Source organism: Agelaius tricolor, unplaced genomic scaffold (genome assembly GCF_023055355.1).
Source record: "Agelaius tricolor isolate 1412-34295 unplaced genomic scaffold, bAgeTri1.0.p SCAF_2, whole genome shotgun sequence".
In the NCBI taxonomy this organism is placed as follows: domain Eukaryota; kingdom Metazoa; phylum Chordata; class Aves; order Passeriformes; family Icteridae; genus Agelaius; species Agelaius tricolor.
In genome coordinates, this window is record NW_027269262.1 from 44925661 (window position 1) to 44948974 (window position 23314).

At 36.6% G+C, this 23314-nt stretch overlaps 1 protein-coding gene across 7 annotated transcripts in view; it reads right to left on the reverse strand.

Moving 5' to 3' along the window:
* Positions 1-23314, reverse strand: part of PTPRM (protein tyrosine phosphatase receptor type M) — a 438108-nt gene that overhangs the window by 170473 nt on the left and 244321 nt on the right. For all 7 annotated transcript variants that reach the window (XM_071417369.1, XM_071417357.1, XM_071417352.1 and 4 more), the window contains exons 12-13: positions 5934-6207; positions 4760-4796 (exon numbers count right to left, since the gene is read on the reverse strand). In XM_071417369.1, the coding sequence (XP_071273470.1) occupies positions 4760-4796; positions 5934-6207 (311 nt within the window). The remainder of the gene's footprint in view (positions 1-4759; positions 4797-5933; positions 6208-23314) is intronic.

A 23314-nucleotide genomic window follows, 5' to 3' on the forward strand; every position in this document is an offset into this window, starting at 1 on the left:
AAAGACAATTTTTATGTGAAGCATTTTTGAGCTAGTTAAGATTAACTTTTCTTGTACCCACTTGGGTTACTGTTCTAAAAATGCATGCACTACCCGTATACTTTATGTTCAGCATACAGAGAATGACTGCTGAGAGGTGGCACACCTTTAATTAAGTATGTGTGTAACTGTCCCAGGTCTGAGTTTCAAGTTCACAAGAAAAAGCTGAAAACCCTGACTTGTTTACACCCTATATATCCAGAAATATCCAGACTTTTCTGACAGAGTTATAACAACCACTCCCTGCTACAGACAACTGTTACTGTGGCTCACATTAATAAAATTTGTTATTTCTTTGTTTTCCAGCAGTTCTATGATTGCCTCTAAATGGTTAAGCATGCTCTGATACATATATATTAAGGAATATTAAAAAAATTAAAAGGTCAGATCCAACACGATGCAGCTGGAGAATGATGCAAAGAAAAAATATTGGAAAATTAAGGACAAAATTATATGAAAGATCACTCATTTACATAGAACAGCCTGGGTGCTATTAGAAATGTGGCAGTGAGAGAGGAAAATAGATCATCTACCATCTGCAGACAATTAAACTCAAAACTGCTGCTGCATAATATTTGGAAATATCCCTCTGCAACACTGAAATGCAGTGTTGATAGTAGCTTCTAGAGTACTGTTGCTATTGGATTTAAAATATTATAATATCCTTTTCTCTCTCATAATTAATGAAAGCCTTCCAATATTGCAAAATTAGAACAATGATGCCTCCCTCTTGAGAACTGCATTCCTAGGAGATAATCAAGATGTTTCTATCCAGACAGTGTTGTAAGTCATATCAGGAAATATAGTCTTAATATAAATCACAAACCACCACAAAGTTGATAGTAATAAACTTGGAGGAGTTTTGGAATGTTTTCAACTTAGTCTGTTGAGATTTTACAGTCATTTAGCTTGAAGAAAGAGTAGGAATATGAAAGCCATATTTCAAGCAATATATGACAACCTTTATTACCACTGGTACAAAAAGCTATTCTGGATTTTTGTTTGTTTGTTTGTTTAATTATCTTGTCAAAAATAATGGGAGTGGAAACCCTGCAGTCTCCCCATTTGTATATACACCAAATAGTCACAGAGGTCCCAGAAGACTTTCTCTACAGAAAACTGAGATCAGGAGACTCCACATCATAATAATGGGCTGTAAGATCCTTCTACTAACAAAGTCACTGGCAAAGGCTTCCTTTGACTTCATCAGAAGCAGAAGGAGAACTTTCAGCTCTACAAAATCAAACATTCTCATCCTAATTTATATTTGTAATCACTGCAATCAGGATTTTTATATGATCTCTAAAAGAACACATTTAACAGGGTTTCATTTGTAAAAATGAAATGGTCATAAAACAAGATCATTTTTTAAAAGGGTACAAACTGAGCTTGTTTAAAATACACTTGATGGAATGAGAAAGTATTATCTAGCTACTGACCCCAGACATGCATTTGACCCAGCAGAATTAGCCTGCACTTTTCTGGAGATAGTCTGTACTCTTCTAACAGGAAACCTGTCAATATGATAATAAGCTATCTGCTGCACTTGGTCTCTGATACAGCAACAAGGTTTAATGTCTGCCAGTTGAGCACATGCTTGGCAGCAGAGCACATGCATTATTCCTGCTGACATCAACGGGAGGGAAGAGGGTACTCAAGGTACAGAACTGTTCTGCTGGATCTGGGACATGAACATTATGTTTATATTACAGTCACGTATTTTTATTTTTACACAAAAATTAAAAAGTGTATGGTGGCCCATGGAATGAACACTGCAGGACAGTGATAAAACCAACTCTCAGTGACCTTAAGAAGGTCTTAAGGGCACCAACAACTTTATTATCTGGAGGTGAGATAATTAAAGGGAATATAACAAGCAAGTGGCATCACTCTGCTCGTGACATGTTCTGAATGCCCATACTGGTCCTCAGGGCAGACTTCAAACAGGCTAACCACAATGAGGTGGCTTGGCCAATCTCAGCTGGCTCAGCGGAGCAACTTGAAAGTTACCTTGAGTGACCTTGATCCTAGGAAGGGCTCTTGATCCTAGGAATGGCACAGGCCTTTATCCAGTAAACTACTTACATCTCTACTTTAAGATGGAACAGTTGTGAAGTAGTCAATGAGATTATTCTCTGTGTGCAAAAGCAGGTACATGACTGACTTGATTAGGGCCTAGCTGGTCAGAGCATGGTGCTAGGAACACCAAGGCTGTGGCTTCAATTGCCATATAGGCCACCCATTTAAGAGCTGGATTTGATGATCCCTTGCAATTCAGAATATTCTGTGATTCTGTGAAACCATATGGCTTCTCACAGACATAGTAAAATCCACAGCATGTTTGCTGATTCCAGTGGCCTACACAAGGCTGTAGGTATTTTCAGGATCAGACCTTAATTCAAAAGAAGATTTTACCAGTTTTATACATGAATGTCCTGAAGCACTTCCTCTAGCTCTAAAAACACCAAACTTGAACTTCTGAAGATAAGAGAAGCCCAGATGACAAATATTTCAGTAATGTTACCAGTATGTGAAAACTAGATGTGGTACTGGAGAGTGTTCCCAATCTTATTTGTCAGGAGCACTCCAGCACATAAATAGATGGACATAACAAGCACACAGAGCTTAAGTAGCTCACTGTCTAGTAGCTACACTGTATTCTCAAAGCCCAGTGGAAAATGATGCAAGTCTAAGAAATCTGGCAGAGTGGTCAGAGCAGCCCTTGCTTACTGGGGCACAAACAATGTGAATGTACAGCGCTGTTCGTGGGGATTAAACAGAAGGAGAGGAGATTGGGAGAGGACAATTTTATGTCTTGTCCCAATGCAGGTATAGTGATTTCTGACCTACACACATAGAGAATTTTTGCTGTTTTCTTCTAATGCAAATGCGGGAGGTCCAGAGAGGACACAAAGTTCTGCTTTTCCCTTAAGTATCTCAGTTAGATCCAAAGGGAAAACATCTGTGCAGACAGCTACTTTTAATACCATATAAAATATGTCATGGTCTCCATTTAATCTTTTTAAATTAATATAGATTAAAAATATAATATAAGCATTCAGTTTTAAATCATGAAAATCAGTGCTTTACTGTAGCCCCCCAGGAAAATTTTGCACCAGGGACTAAAAATACCATCAAGGCTACCTCTAGTTAAAAAAAAAAGTCCTCACAACAACCTCTAACATTATTTTATTAAGAAAAAATCAGAAAAATGCTTTCAAAACAGGAAGGTAGGGAGATTTTATTAAAATAAAAGCAGCATTTCTCACATCTCCATTGCCAAATGGGTTAGCTCAAAGTAGCTTGTTGCTATGGGAGCTATTCCAATCCATGAAGTTACCCTCGCTTCTCAAATGAGAGAGTAAAAATTTCCAGTCAGTCAAGTAATTTAAATAGTTGAACATCCGTAAGTGATGAGGAATACAAATCTTCAAAAAATTTAAAATCCATTCCTGTAATCATCTGTTATGATTTCAGATGTACCCTAGTTCACCCCGATATCTCTGAAGCTACTTGAAAACAATACCGGATTTCACTTGCATCTGGAATTAAACTCTCATCTGTATTATATTTGGGTTGAGTTCAGATATTTGAAAGATTTCTGTGGTTTAGTAAGCAGTCAGTATATTGAAATTAAAACCACTTCCTTTCGTTTGGAAAAGAGAAGAAGCCAGGAATCAGTTCAAACAGGCATGAAAATGTATTTGGCAACTTAGGGAGTATACAAACTTTCAACAGGGGTAACTTTATGTGAACATTTCTGTTAATTTTAAGTAATGACATTCATCCCATTTAGACTTAGAAGTGCTGATGAAATTGTGAAGTCTCCATGTAAAGGAAATCATGGTGGAATAAGTTCCATTAGGGATAGTCACTGAGAAAATGATCTCCTGCAAGTTGCAGTGGTATAGGGATGAAGCAGGTTTTGTTTCACGCTCTTGCCAGGTGCCCAAACTGCCAGGTGGTATTACCTGCTCCTACTCAGAGCAGCATGTTCTTTCCTGTTCCTCTACTACCATCTCCAAGTCACTTGTACTATTCTATCACTTCTTTTTCAGATTTTTAAGTTGCCACCAGCTAAAGGTACTAAAAAGGTGAGACTACAAAGATAATCACAGATAGATCTAGCCCCCAAAGATAAATAGATCAGCAACGTGTTTATCTTTCCCTGTTTGGAGACAAAACCTATAGCCAGTACTGTCTCAATTATACATATTTGTCTCACAAATGGTAGTATCATCTACTGACAGATGAGTAAATATAGCTGATCTGTCTCATTAAAATGAAGAACATGATATCTCCACTTCTCTTTTATACAGCAATTAAGTTAAGGTAATTGCTTACAAGAAAGGGGCAATTTTTCACTACGGATGTATAAGCAGCCAGTATGTACTCTGCAATTGGCAATTTTACAACTCTACTATATAAATACATATATATAGGTATGTAAGTGAGATCATATAAAAACCCAGAGAATATATTTTAAAAGCCCTGTGTTCAAGCAGACAACCAGAAGTAATTAATAAATTTATGATTACAAACAAACAAACAAGTAAATTTCGTAATTCTCAGCTAAGGATGCAAATGATTCTATGAAAATTCTATAATATGTTTAGTGATCTGTTTTAGCAATATAAACACTTCTGGAAGTTTCCAAACACCATGTGAAGGGAAGGTCAACAAGCTGAAGTACAGAATACATGACATAATCCAAACATACCTTTTGTGGCTACCCTGACGCAGTCGATTTTAGTTTCCTGTGTCAAACAAAGAGGAAAAAGGTCACATCTTGTGTTTCTAGACAGAGAAAGTCATCCATTATCCTATTCTTAAAAGTACTGATAAAATGTCAAAGCAGAATGTGCCTTATTCCATATTTAACTGCTTATTAGCTAACTCCAAAGTGCTTTCATAACATGGACAAGAACTGCTTGGGTATGGTATGTAAACATTTCACTTAAGATTCCTCTAAAAGTAGAAAATGTGAAAGATATTTGTAGGAGCTCAGGCAAGTGTTCAGCTTTTTAACTGGCAACATAATGACCTTGGGAGATTTTTCTTTTTCTTACAGAAAGTATAGTTTGAGGCATCATGTTAGACAACTTTAGGAAGAAAAAATAATCAATGGTGTTTCACATTTGTGCACTGTCGGTGCACTGTGAATGAGGGAGCATTATGGTTTCTGGCAGAAAACATTTCCAGGCTGTCAGCACAGACAGCCAAAGCTTATCAAGAATTGAAGGGCTCTGGGTAGGTCTGTCCAGGAAATGAAAAACAATTCCAGGAAGAATTAGTCTGATGAAACATGATCTGTGAGGATCTTTTTACACACTTTTCATTTCAGTTCCATCTACTTCGTTTCTTCATTTTCCTTTTACTTTGTTTGCAGAAAGGGACAAAAAAAAAAGTGATTTCTAATTCAATCAGGACAACCGAATGAGAAAAAGGGAGATCAAGAAATTACAAACCAAGGTAACAGGACTGGGCACGCCAAGACAGATGTGCTAAACCCCACAATCGTGTTTGGCTTAAATGTAATGAAAGAAATCACAACATTGTCTTGTTCAAAGCAAGAAAAAAAACAAAAAAGGAAGAAAAAAAGCCAGTCAAACACAGTCACTGGACAGCTTTTAGCTAATTAGACAGAATGGTAACATACTACTTTGCCTGCTCACTACTGAAAAAACGTGTGGTTTTCCCCTCCTCTTTCCTGTAACCTTTAATCATTAAGCAATATTGTGTTAGGAAAACTGCTATTTTTTAAACTCAGTGTGTTAAATTTCACCGTTGCTTCATTTTCTCATTAGCAACTAAACTGGGCATCCTGCTAGTTGATGCCAATCATTAATTTACACACAAACACTGTATAAAATCATGCCTGTTGCAAGACCTACCCCATTGGCTCTGCTAGCAGCTTGGAAATAGATGCTGTAGCTCTTATGAGGAAGAAGAGGAGTATTCCAGAAACCACTGTAGGTTTTGTTATCACCAATAGTAAAAGGCTGAGCAGCTAGTAAACCATTGGCTGGAATCTCTGCAGCAAAGTAGTACTGGGAATTCAAGAGTGAGGCATTCTGGAAATGAATGGGCACTGGGTAGCACTTTAGGATTTCAGTTGTCTTTTTGGTCCTCCGTGGGCGCTCTTCCTCAACAACGATTTGATAGACACTAAGAGAGTAGAAAAGAAAGAAGAAAAGAAACAGTGGTTATTTTAAAACTTGGGCAGTCGAACCATCCTAAAACCATAACAGTGTACCAGTATTTACAGCAAAAAAACAACTGTTAAAAGAAAAGAAAACAGGAAAAAAAAAAAGACATTTTAATATTCAGGTGTATAAATCTGTGGAATAGATTCATGCTTTCAAATTAATTTTGTTCTGGAAAGACAAAAATAGCCATACACATCACAGCTTTTCACACAAGAGAATGCACAGCACATTTTCCTGTTTAAACTCAGGTACAGAAAAAGTTTGTTTAATCAGTGCTAAAATGTGAAATTAAGTATTATTTTGTTCACCAAAGCAAGCATAAAGCTATAGAGTCCCTTCTTTAACCTGTTATCTTACCTAAATAAAATTAAATTAGTACTGAGATTAAAATGAAGACATAAATTACAGAGAGACAGGGATCAGTATTTGCTTAACTGTTGACATTTTAAGTATTTATAAAAGCACAAAGCAAAATTTCAGTGGCATATTGACTACTGCTGAGCAAGTATAAAACACTTTTTGATAACACTATTATCACTCAGCAAAGCACTTTCACACATCTCATAGATAACCATATTTTTCAGTTTCTGCATTCTGCAAAGCAAGTCAGTTTGCACTTGCAGTCTCTGCTGTACTGGGACCTACAGAGAACAGTCCATCTCTCTCCACTGTAAAGGTGCTATGGACATTCAAACAGGAACAAAGAAATTGCAATTTCTGCTGTATATGCAAACAGTGTAATCATTATACCCTTGCAGTTGCTGTAAAAGACTGAGTCAGTGCTTTTAAATTTGTCATGTGGGAAGTCCATGTCTCTAAAGAGGACTGGCTTACAAGTTTAGTGCTTCACTGGGGACCAGTGATTCTTAATCAGTATTTGTATCCTGGAATCTTGAATCCCAGTAAACAAGTCAGACTAGATAATTGATGTCAAAGTGGCAATGTGTCCACATTTCTGTGTATCATCTACATTCAGTAACACTTTATGATCTTTCAAGTTGACAGTTCATAAAAAACAGCAATCTCTGCATAGGAAGCTTCTTGAAGATGAAATATCCACAGAGTCTTCTGATGTGTTACTGTTCTTGCCATCTGTAGGTAGAGAATTATGTTTACATAAGATTCTGCCCAAAATACAGGGACACATGGGCTGAGCTTCTGCAGGACCATCTCAGTCTGGACCCAACAGGGTTTATTGGCTTAGTCATATCCTTGCACAGCTGTGGCTACTTCCCTTCTAGAGGCAAACCTGATTTAGAAATAAAGTTATGAACTGTTCAGTGACAGGAGGGATGGTGCTTTAAGCAAACTGGAAGGGAAAGCATCCCTTGACCAGATTAGGGTCAAGACTAGATGATCTTTAAAGTCCCTTCCAACCCAAACCATTCCATAATTCTAGGACACCACCATTTAAGATCTGAAGACTCTTTATAGTCAAATATCACCAAGGGGCAGAAAATGCCAATTTTCTTGACCATCTTACTGGTTTTTTACCAGACTTACTGATCATGTGCCACAGACCTTGTTCACTGTATTTTTAAGATCTAGCATCTCCAGTAGAAGATGCTGGACTTCTGTGGTCACAAAAAATGCCCACAAAGTTAACACTGAGAATGCACCTTTCCCTCTGCCTGATTTAGACTTTCAATATGGTGGAGCTTTAGCTCAGTGTTAACATATCTAAACCTATCTGCCTTCATGAAGATGTCTACACATCTACAGTTCCAAGAGACCTGAGCAGAAAGAAAGTGTCCACTTACAGGTCAACCTAATTGCTTCTCAGACTCCATCGATTATAACAACTAAATACTCAGCTCACATGTAGACATCTCAAAGTGGACACTCAAATTTAAATGTTTTAATTTAATGCTGAACTTCACGCAGAAATCTAACCATGCATAAATTTAGTACAGTCAGGGACAGAGGAATGTCTTGAGGGTTCACTTGAAGGCCTCTGCTTGTACATTTTGCAGCTCTGTGCAACAAGAGATATTCTGCTTCATATCAAGCAGAAACATTTTCATTAGTTGATTAATTCCATGCTGGGTAGTAAATGAAGGTCAATCCACAGCAATGTTTCTTTGATCCTGTGGGAACTGATTTTTACTGATTTGTAAAAAACCTAGCCAGAGAATATCTACATTAAAACCTTGGTTCTTTTCTTACAAATCAATTTTTGACATGATTTTCACAATTAATTTTCTAGAACAAAACAGAGTTGCTTAGAACTTGGACTCCAAGCTACTTTGAAGACAGCATGTTGCCTCCTCTAACTATTAATTTGCAATATTAATCTACAATAAATACCATTTGCAAACTTAAATGTAGTATTGGAAAAAAATGCAGAAGGTGATGTAAACATTTATTCTTGCAAGATAGTGGAGCTGGATATGCTTGCCTAATACTGCAGCAAATATAAGAATCCAGCAGTTTCACTAAGCATGATGGATAGTAAACTAAGTCACTTCCTCCTTGAAGCAGGCCTGAATATAAGAGGTACATCAGACCAGATGAGATAATATGACTTGTTTCAGTACTGAAATGAGGATTCTCTTAATTTTTCACTCAGTGAAAAAAGCTAAAGACAGTAGACATTTTAGAAACAAATCTGTCATTAAAATGCTCCTTTTCCTGTGGTAAATCCATATTTATTTCTACTACATACACTACTCCTTGTATACCTTTTAGATGCTTGCCATTTACTCATTTTCAGATACTTTAAAGAAAGAAATAAGTTGACTGGAGCAATTTCAAACTCAAAATGTCTTTTAATCTTTACTCCACAAGACAAATTAGATTTGCAAGCATCTAGACCTCAAATCTATTTGCTCTTTAATAATTTAAGCACTGAAAGGTCAAACAACTCTTTTCTGTTCCCCTTCATCAAAGTCCAAGTGCTAATGAAAAATAACTAAATCCTATCTGCTGGCCAATTTCCACACACTGCTGTTTCTCTGATGTAAATTAACACATTATGAGCACCTGGGTCAATGGAAACCTGACAGAATTTTACCAGTGATACTTTTTACATTTGTACAAATGAGATCATCTTGCTAATGAATTTTACAAAATTACCCCAATTACAATTATAATCCAAAAGCTTTCTCTAGGTCTTAGAATTAATATTACTTTCTTTAATATGTAACAGCTGGACTGCCTGAAAAGGGTTCAAGCTCAGTGAATTGAGCTAGCACTGTGCCACGACTCTACTATTCCTGTTACGTATTAGTCAGATTTCTGGTTTGTTTGAAGTTGAATTATTCCTTTTCCACACCTCTACATTTCAGAGAATAAAGTCTTCTTACCTGTAATCCTGAAAACAAGTTCTACACTACACTGAAATGTGCTAAAAGCATATCGGTTATCGGCAGCATTTAGACTGATTTTCCAGAAGCAAAGAAATGTAATTTAAGTATAATTCATGTTACACTGTTCTACTATAGAATTTCAATGCCTTGGAAATTAAATTCAAAATTTATTTTTATAAATTAATAGTTCGTTGCTGCATTGGGAAAGGAACACATGGCAGTTATTTTTAACCTAGGATTCAAATGCTTCAAATTTGGGGATCAAAAAGGTGTATGGGAAAAGAAAAAAAATTATATTATTTTTACACAGCTTTTTATTCTAACAATTCCAAACCAGTTCCAAATTTTAATGATTATGCAAAGATACAGATCTGAACACTGTACTTTAATTATTGTAAGAAATTAAATATAGCATGTCTCTCAGATATTTATTGAATTTAGATTGCTTAAATTGGAATGGTGTGTCAATTTCTGAAAAATTCACTAATTTTTTTTCAGAGCTGAAAAAGAGACATGAAAGCAGAAAGAAAACCATATTAGCATGGTAATAAAAGATGCTCAGAGTACTTAGACAAATGACAATTTCAAAGAAGACTTAAGTATATATCTAGTCTTAACTACATGAAATGATGGGTTTTGGTAATCTCCTGAATCAGGACATTACTCCACATTACTGGAAAGCTGTAAATCAAATTTTAATGAATCCAAGTCTCATTCAAAGTTACAGAATAACTTTCCAAGAAGGACCTATTGGATGCAAACATAGACTTCAGAAGTCTTCATACAGGAGTAGGTACATGTACATACTTAACACGTACAATCTAGGCATTTATTGAAACTTATTAATCTATAATTACACCTAATTCCAAAGTAATTCCAAATTGCAAACAAAGGGAAAACAAGCTTGATTACTTCATTATTGAACTGTCAGCTCTATTTTGTCTCTCTAAAACACTCTTGATGCTTTATATAACGGAAGCATTAAAGAAATTTTTAGAATTAATTTCACAGAAGGGAGATGGCCTAAGAAACTGAATATAGATAAAGACTATCTGAATTTATTTACTAGTCTCAATACAGCTGCTGTGTGTGATCCTAGGCAAGTCAATCAACTATTATGAGCCTCAGAAATCCAGTTGTAAAATAAGAATAAGAAACTTTCTTATTCCTGCATCAATTGTTTAAAATCTCTTTGAATTCTTATTATCCTTGATTTTTTTCCCCCTAAATCTACAAAGCCTGCAAAGCTCTTAAGGTCCACTAGGAGTGCTCTAATAAGCTGTGTAAACTGTTGGGCTACCTTTGCAGACTGTCATGGTAACACTCTGGAGCCTAATTTGAAGTTTTCTGCTCACTGCTCTAAGTTCATGCTTTATTAGAAATATAGAAAACTGGTACTTTTATAGATCTATTTCTGTATTTTGACTTGCATGCCTACTTTGTTTTAATGCTTACTGAGTCAAACAATAGAATAACCCTTAATCTACATATTGACCATTATTTCAGTTATTCCCATAGCCCTATTTATCTGCATGCTAGACTCACTTTACTGCATTTTTCTACTAAAATACCAGTTCCAATAGAGGGCAAAATTAAGAAACCCAAACCGCACACCATTATCACAGCTCTTAAGTCCATGAAGGACCTGATTGCTCAAACCATAAGAGTCCCCACAGTTTGTAGGGGGGAAATCTTCTGTAGACCCTGAAAATTCTTCTGTCGTACTGCCATTAAGACTTTTAAAATGAATCAGTTGTTTTGTTCATGCTTTGTATCTAAAACTTCATGTATCTTTGCTTGTCATGTGTTATGCAATTTTATTGCCTAATATTGCATCTTGAAAAGAATACAGCCTTTGAACAGTTTTTTCTGCATAATATGCAACATAACTTCATCTCTGTCATCAGCTGTCTCTGACATGGTCACATCATATTTATACGGATTAACACCGGAGATACATATCTTTTTCTCCATGCCCTTATAATTCACTAGATTCTTGTAATTCATCCTGTAACTTCAAATTTTACAGTTCGAGAAATTATATGTAATTACACATATGTAATGCACCTTGAAATGGAAGAGGGAAATTACTCTTTAAAGGACAGGAATTAATAATTTATGGTTAGCAGGCAAATAGAAAAAGGCTACAAGAAATTGCCACTAACTCTCCTCCTACTGCGCAAGAGCCTTATTTATTATAAGTGGATTAAACAAAGGTGATGAACAGCCCCTGATTTATCAGGTGTCTCACCATCACAGCTACACAGGCTTTGCCAGTGGGTGAGGAGTTCTAGCAACACCTAATATACAGTGAATAAAATATACTCTGTGTGCAGTCATTTCCAGAACGGATTCAATGCCAGAGAACCAGCTGAATAGCAGTCCTGTCCTGCTGACCACTGTCCCTGTGACCACCTTGCATATTTTATCAAAGAGGAAGCACACATGGTTCAGCTGTGGACTAGTGGTAAGACCAGGGAGTTTTTGATTAGCAGCAGGACAAATGAGTATACCTACTAATGATGGAGAAGGCTGTTTAAGGTAGACACCTCTATTTCAGGGACATTTTATTTGGGGGATCAGAGATTTTCTGGGCTTTATGCAAAATACAGCATCGCTCACTATAGCTTCTAAAAAAAGGTGAAGAAGCTTAAAAAAAATCTCTTGTAGGAACATAATGTTCAGACATGAAAATACAGAACTTAGAGTGAAGAAAAACAAGCAGACTAAGCAAAACCTCTAAATTGATTTTGCTGTACCAACAACAATGCCAACAAGTATTTTTAAAATCATACATTAATATGTAATTTATGTGGGGGGGGGAGAAGTGATTTAGGCAATGCCACAAGTAATATTTACGCAACACATAATCATCAAAATTCTTGCAATTTTTCCCATTTAAGCACTTGACATACTAGTGTTAGAGGTGTATGTCCTGTTTCTTTGGGTGAGCAAAGGGAATCTTAAATCCTTATAGCTTTTTGGAGTGAAGGGAATCTTAAATCCTTTTAACTTTTTGTTTACATCTTTAACTGAAGCTAGGAGGTTCCATGTAAACAAAAGCTTCACCATTCTTTGGCAGGTTTCTAATGCTGAGGAACAGTTGTTGCCTCACAAATGTAGAAAAGGTGCTAAGTAAATAAAATACTTTGTGCTACCAGCCTGTTCAAACTTGAATGGAATGATTCCACTTTCACACCTACCTTTATTTACTAGCTTTGCAGGTCAAGAGATAAGTCTAGTTAGATTCTCCAAGGCAGGGCCTTTCTAAATTCTCAGGAAATACTATTACTGGCACCTGACATTTTCAGCCCAAGGGGGGAAAAAATAAAATTCAAGGAATCTTTTGGAATCAGACCTGGCATGAACACAAGACAGACTAATATTATACAACACCTCCATTGTCATGCAAGGAACCCTATTTCTCAGATCAATCACAGCAGAAATACCTAAACAGCTGTAAAGGAGGAGATAAGACAGCTTAGGTTCAGTCCCTAGAGATAGTGCCAAATGTAAACTCTCAGGTGTCGTAATAAGCTTTATCTTCACAGACCCAAGTCCACTGGGGAACAGTATCTGGTTTTTAATGTAAAACTCCTAAGCTGCTTTGCGACTGCCCAACTCTTTTGTATGGATGGTCTCAAAGACTTAAAAGTCAGCATTTACAAAGGAGATTTTCTGGGGAAAATACATCCAAGCAAACCTCTCCTTAGCATTCCTCTGGTTTTATACAGGAAATCCTGACAATTTTTCAAATGGAAAGCATTATGTCACTGGAAGTTAAAGATATTTCGCTTGTTCTTTCCTCTAAGGACAGTCACCAGGGAAGGATACGACAACAGGTTCAATTCCCTTGAGAAGGAAAGCATTTGCTACATAGTATCTCAACTGAAGTAGCGACAGATAGGCTCTGAAAACAGTAATTTAATGGCCACCATAAGTTCATAACACTTTCAAATTCTTTTTTCCAGATGCAGAAGAAAGAATACATTTCTCTTTTGCAAATCTGGACTCCCTAGGATTTAAGGGACCCATGAGAGCTTTGGCTCAGAAAATTGCATGAAGAAAATCTGCAGGGAAAAGGAGACAGCGATGCATGCTCCCTCCACTTTCCAGGGGCCAGATGGGTGCCGCCTAGGCCTGATGACACTGGGTGTTTAACTTTTTGTCTTACTTCCTAGTACAGAGAATTCATTGTTTTAGAGAATCTAAGCACACTTGTCAGGGGCAGAGAGTGTCCAGCAAAGAGTGCCCATCTTCAGCCTTGTAACTGCAGGCAACCATAATACCTTTCATGAAACCTTTCTGAAATGTTTCTGCCTTTAGATTCAGTCATCACAAATGACAATCCAAACTGCAGTTTTGTTTTGTTTTGTTAGTAGAGAAGGGGAGAGAGAGTGAAAAATCTTACAAGAATTTCAGTTTGTAATACTTTGTTATTTAGCAGGACAATAAAGACTGTGGCAGTAGATGATCTGCACTTGGTTTTACAACATGTAGCCTGCTGATGGACTGCAGTTTTAACTTTGTCCCATCCATCCTTTGCAAAAAATCAATAAATTCAATACATATGCTAGACTACACTTGTTCAAAAGAAGTATTAGTTTACTATTGAAACAGCATATTAAAATTTATAAGACCCATTTGCCCAACAAGTATATAAGTAGTGGTTAGACATAACGCCAACAATAATTGTGGCACAAGAGACTGCTCTGTTGTTATTGTGAACTGGCAAGGGAATCAAAACTGCTCTCTCAACCCTCCCAACGCCCCCAATCCTTGATGAGATTTTTTTTTTTTTTTTCTCCCTGGTTATACCACTGCATGGTTAATTATTTGTAATTATTTAAAAACTGGTGCCCAACTAGGACTTGGCAGTGTTGTTACTGCACTGGCCAAGATGAGTGACTGCTATAATTACCACAAACAGGATGACAAAAATGACAGGATGCAACTATGTTTTCACAACTGTTATGTACATTGCTACACCTGAAATTCCTTCATCATCAGTTTCCCCAGCCCTGTTCTCCCAGGAGCTGAATACTGCCCTGTACTGATATGATCCATCTGATGAGACACAACGTCTTAGCAATTCTGCATACTTAGAAATAACCATCTAATTCTACCTTTCTTTTTCCTTTACAAGACACCTCTTTGTTATTTTGCGGGGAAAGTTTTTAATTATTGTTTCTTCTGCTGAAAAAATTAAATGTTCTAAAATACTGCAGGCCACAAAACCCCGTCATGATCAGAAACATATTTTTTCTGAAACACTTAAAACTTCACTGTGGCTTGTACTCTCCATACTTAATACAGATTTATGTATTTGGCTGCTCTTCCTTCAAACTCAAAAATGTCAAGAAAATATATAAATTTTGTACACAGTCTGTAGGTCTGCACAATACAAAATGAGTACAAAATGTAAATGAAATTAAGCCTGCTTAAAATAGTACTGTTTCACAAGGAGTTCAAAGCAGTTTTCTACAGGTGTAAGTAATACGGCACAAAAAAGAATTTGGCTCTATATTCATAATTTATTTCAGCTATTAAATGCTGGACAAGAAAAGGACATCTTTGATTACAGAGCTCCCTTAATGTGCCCCATACATTACCAATGAGATCAATCTGCTAAATACAGGCTGCAAGTGACAAACTAAGAGGGGCACCAGAGTCCTGGAAATGTATTTTGGTGGTGGTGGTTTTTTGGTGGTTTTTCCCCCTTGGGTGTTTTGGTTTTTTTTTCTTTTTTTTTCTTTTTTTTTTTTTTTTGGTTTGGTTTGTTTTTTTTTTATAGAAAAAAAAAGAAATATTGCAGAGAAGTATATAGAAAAAAAGAAATATTGCAGACAAGTAATTGTGCATATGAAAAGAGAAAGAGAAAAAACAAAACTAGAAAAAGACTGATATATTCAAGAATACAAAAGTTTACACAAGGCAGAAATGTAGAGAAGAAAAGAAGAAAATAACAGATAATGTACTGAAAACAGCTTGACATGTATCATCCTGTTTGGTAAATAAGAAGTGAAAATAAAAAGCAGTAGTAGGAAAGATAAAATAAAAATGAAGTCTCTCTAATACAGACACACTTTAAACAAAACATTTTTAACAACTTACACCGAGCTACTTTTTTATAAATTACACACAGTGTTTGCAAAAGATTTTTGATTTCATAGCTATATTACAAAATCAAATACCTTTTACAAACAAATTGTGCATAATTTATAAAATTAATTTATTTCATAATAGAGCTGAAAAATCTTATTATGTACTTTCTTAAGATTGGGGGGGGATTTTTATACAAGAACTACTGCCTAAAAGATCTCTTTACACTCACTGTGATCTACTGAGCATTTTTTTAAATTGCTCTACCAACTGACACTGGATTTCTTCCATAAATAACTCTGGTAAACGTAACCGTATAATCTTTTTGGTAGGTATGCCAGCATTTACTTTTTGGCAGCAATAAAACATCTCTGCTGACAGCTCTTTCATGATAAAGGGACAAAAATATCCCATTTACATTGACCAGGTACTGGGTTTTTTAAAGGCCATTTGAAACAGAAGATGCATCAAAGCCTTATAAATAGACTAAGACACTACAAGTTTTACTGCAAGAAATCCAGAATGTTGCAATCCCATCTCTATTCCACATGTCATCTGTGATACCCAGCTCCCACCTTCAATATGCTCAGCTCCTTTTAGTATCTCCCAAACACTGGCTGGAAAAGAGGAGACACATGCTGTGACTGCTTCTGGGCTCCATCCTGGCCTGCTGGTATGAGAATTGTAGCTCTCTGCTGATGGCCCACATGAAATGAACTAACTCATACTCTAACACAGCCTAACCCTCCAGATGCCAATCTGGGTCTTTCACAGAGATGCCAAAGTATGTGAGAAACTCACTATTTATGCAACATTCAAATTATTGCTTGAAAATTTCCAAGAGGTCCTCTATGAATGAGGGATGGAAGAAACATACAGGCAGATGAACAGGATGATCCTTAAGACTTCTTTTCTTAGGAAACCAGGAAAAAAGTCAAGTGTAAGCTTTAACTTATTTATGAGTTAGAAAGTTTAATTCTAATCCTGGACATGTAATATAGCACACAGAAGACAAGGAGTACTCCCTTTCTTCATTTTACCAGTAAAAAGTTTTATTCCTACTGAGTAATGACTCAGTCCCTCTAGGAACCAGATACTATTGATCTCACTCCACATGGCTTTATGCTCTTAATTTAAACCCAAGCAGCAATATCACTAACTTCAATGATGCTGGTCTAAACTGAACTAACCTAAAGCTTTAGATCCTCCAGGGCTTTGAGACCAAGCAGTAAAAAACAGGGATGCCTCCTCCTTTCTTTATGCTCTTCTTGCAACTTGCCTTTAAAATGAATGCAAACCACAGAGAGATTGTGAGGTTACTAATTCCACAAAATAGTCCACAAAGCCACTATTCTGAGATCTTCTCATGGTGAACATGAAAAACTGAATAAAAAATAAATAAATAAATACTTTTCAGAGAGTGAGCTATACATTCAGCTGCTTATTACGCCACTCCCCATCATTGCCAAGTTGTTTACAATCATATATAGGTATCTTTTCCTCTTCTTCTTTAGAGTATTTCCAGTTATTTTAACTTGAGATACAGGAATGGAGAAAGCATGATATATTGACTTGCAGAAAGCTAAACAGATTGTCCCTACCCCCAGCAGAAATAAAACTGTGCTCTCATCAGCATTGATCCCCATGGCTTGACTACCTAGCCCATCCTTCCCACCACAGCAAGGCTCCAGATTTCTGCAGCCAGAACACACTGCACTTCCTCTCCTGAACATGTGAGGAGGCTTAGCTCCTCTTCATCTTTGCAACAGAGCTCTCCCTTGGGGAACAAGGGCCTACTTGTTCCCTAAGAAACTTCGGTGTGTACAAACAACTAAAAATAATTTAAAAAGAAAGTTGCAGGTATAGATTTCAAGAGGTTATTTCTGCTGTTAACAATGAACAAACCATTTCAACTGCAGAGCTTGTTCTGTACCATCCTGCTACTGATCTGCTCTTAACTGGAGTACTTCCTTTCAGTAATCACCTCTTCAAATCAAAGCCGTGAGGGGAGAAGGAAGAGAGTGAGAGGGAGATGGGGAGCAAGAGGGATGCAGAGGAAAAAAGGGAGAGACAGAGAGGAAGAGGCAGAGGGGGTGGGAGACTTCTGTGTAAAATACTGCTGAGAAGAGGAATGCCAGTTAGTCACAAGTTATGTGGGAAGTTTTTATAATGAAAACAACCCATCATCAAAGTTACTTAGCTTTATGAAATATTTCTCTCCAATCTTGTTTACAGATATTTATATGATAAGACTTTCTCCATCTTTCAAAATTTGTATTAAAAAAAAAAACTTATTTCCATCAGAATAGCTTAGAGTAACACCCACAATCCCCTTAGTATGCAGAGTAGCACAAAGAAATCATTTTGGTTTATTCCAGTTTAAAGGACAAATAGCAAATCAACTTAGATGTTCAGATTTTTACATTTGTCATGCTGTGGAGGTGTTTGTGCTTAGCTGAGATCAGAGGACAGTGTGTAACTCTTAGCACAAAGAGCGTATGACCTAAACTGGTCTTGCTCATAAAATATAATAATGAAAACAGTTAATAGCTGGTCTTGCAAAGACCATTTTTGTTAGATGCCACATGTCTGATATAACCACACAACATTGAATATTTCAGTCTTGTAACTTTTAATTTCTCTTTGTCCTGGCTTGATCAAGATAAGATCAGTTCTAAATTGCTTTGGAATATTAGCTGGGTGCCACAAACTTATTTTGTATTCTCTCAACCATAACTCATTACATGGAACTTGCCTGGCATCAATAAGTCACTGTGGCTTTTGTGTGTGTACGCGTGTGTGGGAGCGTGCGTGTGGCTCAATGCCCCGCTGCTAGGCTATTTAGTGATAAAATCTGATATAATAAAATATTAATTACAGCTGAAAGGTTGGGTGAGAAATATGAACTCAATTACAGTCCCACATTGTGAACAAAGGGCACGGTGAAAAAATCCTTTAGTTATAGATGTTTGGGATAATAAAAGAACAACTAGAACATTAGACTCAAACTGAGGGCTCCCTAAAAGGCCACCTGTTACTAATCTTCACATCAGGCAAAGAATTTCAAGTAAATTAGGTCAAGATGAAAGACTTTTCCTGCTGATTTTTTTACTTAACTAATTTAAAGCTTTATCTGAGTATTTTTTCTTTGATGTCACTAAAATTTAGTAATTAGAAATTTGTAATAAGCACAAGGACACAGCAATTGTAATGAAAGTTTAGATATCATACATAGTATGCAAAATGATCACCTTAGATTGTGTCAAGAATTAGCAGTTTATTCTAGAACTCTTAATTTCAGTCAGATTGCCAGTTTCTCAGAAGTGTAAGCAGATATGGTTATACCATCTTAGAAATCCTCTTTTTTGGTTTGTTTGTTTTTCAAAAAATACCAGCAGTGGAATATAAGTTATTCTAAGACTTCTTAATACATACATTTTTGTTCATTGGTTTGATTTACCCGAGTGTGAAGTCAGATGCATCACCAAAGACTTAACAGAATGTGACCAGATTGCAAACAAGCAAAACTGTGATCCAAAGTTAGTCCAAATCAAATAATACGACCTTGAAATCCTATGCTTAGTAGCAAATCATAAGAACTGAGAAATCTTATCTATTACTGCAGGCTAAAATGTGCTATTAGATCATAAAATAAGATTTTCCTTGTCGGATGAACTGTGTTCTCTATAAACATTGTTTTCTATTTCAACAAATTTTGCTGAAACTATGGCAATATATTTTGGTACCAAGCCAGAAAACAGATTTCCAATGAATTTACATTTATGACACTTGGAACAATCCAAAGACCATTTCAAAGCTTCTTAATCAGCTTTATGTTCTTTGTTTAATTTCTTTTTAAAAAGAACACAGAAAAATGATAAGTTCATAAGTATAAGATAAAAGTATCTTGGTACAGCAAGCAAAGTGCTTTTATAAGCCAATATTACATCATTTAACTCACCAGTTTTCAGGTTGCCAAAGGCAATTTACTGAACAACAGGGAAGCATGGAAAAAGGAGTAAAGTCTTGTCACAGTTTAAAATAAATTAAAGAAAGCAAAACTGTCTAAAATAATTTAGTCTAAAAAAGAACAAAGTTAGAAGGGATCTGAAGGAAATATTCAAAATGGAAAGCCATGTCAGGGCTGGCTGTTTCTTTCTTTTCAATCGTCACAGAGAAAGAAAATGCTGATGCACAATGGTACTGCAGTACAGATCAATGAGGAAGATACAAACGAACATTCCGGGAGTCTGAACACATGCAAACCAATATGCAACAATCTGCAAGATCACACAGCCCATCTTACCAGAATCAGAAGAATCACTTCTGCAAGTGTAGGTCTAACTTTCTGATACTCAAAGATAGCTCACTGCTGCTTGAAAATTGCTTATGACTGGAATGCAAAGATTCACTACAACACACCTTCAGCTCCAGCAAAGTTGTTGATGGCACCCAAACCATCACATTCCACCTGGTTCCATCCTGCTATGTGAGGCAGGGAGCAATGAAGAAACAGACTAAGTGCTTTCCTTACTACAGAATATGACAGAATGCTGTTACCCTTTCTTCACAAATTATGTAGAAAATAGATCTAGCAAGGTCTTAATGACCAGTTTACTTGGATTCCCAAGAAAAGTGGAAGGCCAATTCCCACCTAACAGAGGCAATTGTACTTTTCTAAGTCTAAATGGGATGAATATGTTATGTCATGTCCACTAAACAGTTCTGAGATTCAAGCATCTGTTTTTAAATAAATACTATAATATGTTGTTTTCATTCTACAGTCTTCAGGGTAGCTGGATATGATACAATATAATACTCTACTGGAGTTAGAAGACATGGAGTAACACAAAAAAGCAGCAGTCTTCCTGCAAACCTGCCCAAGTAATATCTACTTTCAAAGAAATCCAGGGGCACTTTCAAATGAGATTTCTTCCTCAATAGCCATGAAGAAGATCAATAGCTACACAACGTTAAATTAGAAGAACAATGAAAAAATTGAGAAATTATGTGATGTCCTTAAGGAATTCCCTCAGATCTAAATCCATGCATAAATGATAAAGTTACATTGCTCAGCCTCTTGTATTCAACTCCCAATTTATGCATGTTATATGTGATGCTGCCTTCTAGAGCAGTGGTTTTCATTCTGTTCTCCACAAACCTGTAGAAAATGCAGTTTGCAGAAGTTTAGAAAAACATACAGCTTAGGGATTTCCAATCACAACAATTAGATCTGCATGTATGCTGAAAGATCGTCAGGGGTTTATAAATTAAAAAAGTAATTTTATTAAGAGAAACTGATGATGAAGATTACAAGTAAGTGATATTCTAGTTCAATGTTTTCTAGTAAACAACAGATTACTGCATTGCTGTAACTATGCCCTGAAGAGTGTCCATGAGGTGTGGACAGTCTGCAAATGCACCAATGTTCACGGGCATGACTATGGCCAGTTGCACAGCTTTTATTTATAAATGTGAATTAATATGCACATGCAAATTGATCATATTACACAGAAATTAAGAAGTAGGATTTAGAGCAGGAGATGTGCTAATGGATTAATAACACTGTTAACACTAAATATATCCTACATCTTCTACAAAGCTGTGCACTGGAAATTCACTACTGAATTGAGCTGGGAAATTAAGAAAATAGATGCATTCAAATGAGCAGTTTATAAGTAAAGGGAGAATGCTTATTTTCTGCCTTTATTCAAGGATGCTTTGCAATCTGCTGGTTTGTGTACAGCACAGGAAGAAAAATATTTGCTGAGGCAGCTGACTGAATACACAAGCCAATTTCAACAGGTTTTTTGATTCAAAGCTTGAAAACTGTTTACTGCTCATTAAAGCGCTCACAGAGGATATGAAGTTTTTCATCTATTCAGTGAGAAGATTCAAAGTAGAGCATAGAGAAACTAGCTCAAACAGATCCACTACAGTCATTTAAGATGTTGTCTCATTTGTCCATTTTCTCCTGGCCAGATGCTTTGTTTTCATGGGAAAACTGGTGGGAAGCAGCACATGCCTGTGCTTCAGTTGCAACTGCAGAGGCCAGCATTATCACGTAAGCACCCAAGGCACAGGCACATTTTCTCTTGCTGGCTCTGCTGTAGGAAAGCAAGACCACAACAAAAATAACCACAGCAGAATTCTCGCCTCTCAATGCTATCGTCTCTTTCCACAACTTAAATGCACTGGGTTCCGGTCCAGCAATTTGGAAACGGAGATTACTGTGTTCATTTTCATTCTTTCTTCCCTACAAAAAAGCTCTGCAGGGCACTTTAATCAGCAGTGCAAAATGATGCAGGCAGACACAGAACACAAGTCAGTTTTTGTGGCATCATCCCCTGTTTTCAGGACTTCTGTGGATAAATACAAGGCTGACCTTCTATTCTGTCAGTGAAGGTATAACTCTTCCTCCTCCCTGCACTGGGAATGACTCTGGTAGGATTAGGTGGCACAGAAACCTTGGCAGCATGACATTGTACAGCTCTTCCCACAGGAAATCTGGCTGTAGATAAAAGATCCTGCACAGTTCAGGATTAGCACAACTGTTAAATACAGATGAGATTTTGGCCTTGTGCTTCTACTACCCGACGAGGTTAATCTTGAAAACAGCTTCAACTCCAGATGGGAGAATGCAGTTAATTCATCTGTCCTCATCTGATTTCCCCATGGAACTTTCTCCCTAAATTCAACATTTTTATAATGCCTTACACATCTATCCTACCACTCTCTGATGCTGTTTTAGGCTGAGGCTTTTACACTTCTCCTGACTAAAGAGCTGCTGCTCTCAGTTGTAGGGCCCAGTAAGTGTCTCTAATGTTTCTTTGTGTCATTTAATGTAATCCAGTTGAGAAGATTAGCTTTTACTTAGCAATGCTTTAGAGTCATGATGCTTGTTGTAAATGCCAGTGATTTCCTCTCCTTAAATGAACAGTGTAACAGAAAGTTTACATGTTAATATTCAGGAAAATGAATACTCCAACATCAAGTGTGGGGAATGACAGTGTTCCACTTGGAGTGCATCTATAGCTTTTCTTCCTCTTTCCATGCGGCACTTCTCTTTATCCTTTAATTTCCTTTAACATTACTTAGTATCAAATGAAAAGCATTTATTTGATTGCTTGCAATGCATGATCAAAATGCTTTAGTATGAGTGATTCAATGGTTTAGAATGGTTCAATCAAAAACTTATACTGAGAGCTAGGAATTGCCCCAAATTACTTTGTTCTGGAAACCACAGTCCTCCTACTGTACATTTAAGTATTAGCAACAGAATTCTTTTTAATGCAGCCATTTAGTGTTTGCTAGTGAATAAAGGGCTCATACAAACTTGCTCAAAATGCACAATACTGAAGAAAAATTCTTAAGGTCAACAGCAGTATGGAAATGCACCATTGTGAAAGAATCTGTAGAAAAGCCAATTAAAGTGGTACTGATTACTACTGTGTTGCAACCTAAATTAGAAAAATCCCGTTGACTTTTTGCTCCTTGTCACTCAGACAACTCTGATCCATGTGAGAATCTTGGCAGAAGTTTGTGCTCTTTTGGGGGCTGTCATGTACAGAACACTGAAAAATGTGCTTTTGGTGCCATAGTGCTGTGTGACTTTAACTAGCACCACCTTCCTGACAGGTACATATACCTGTTTCA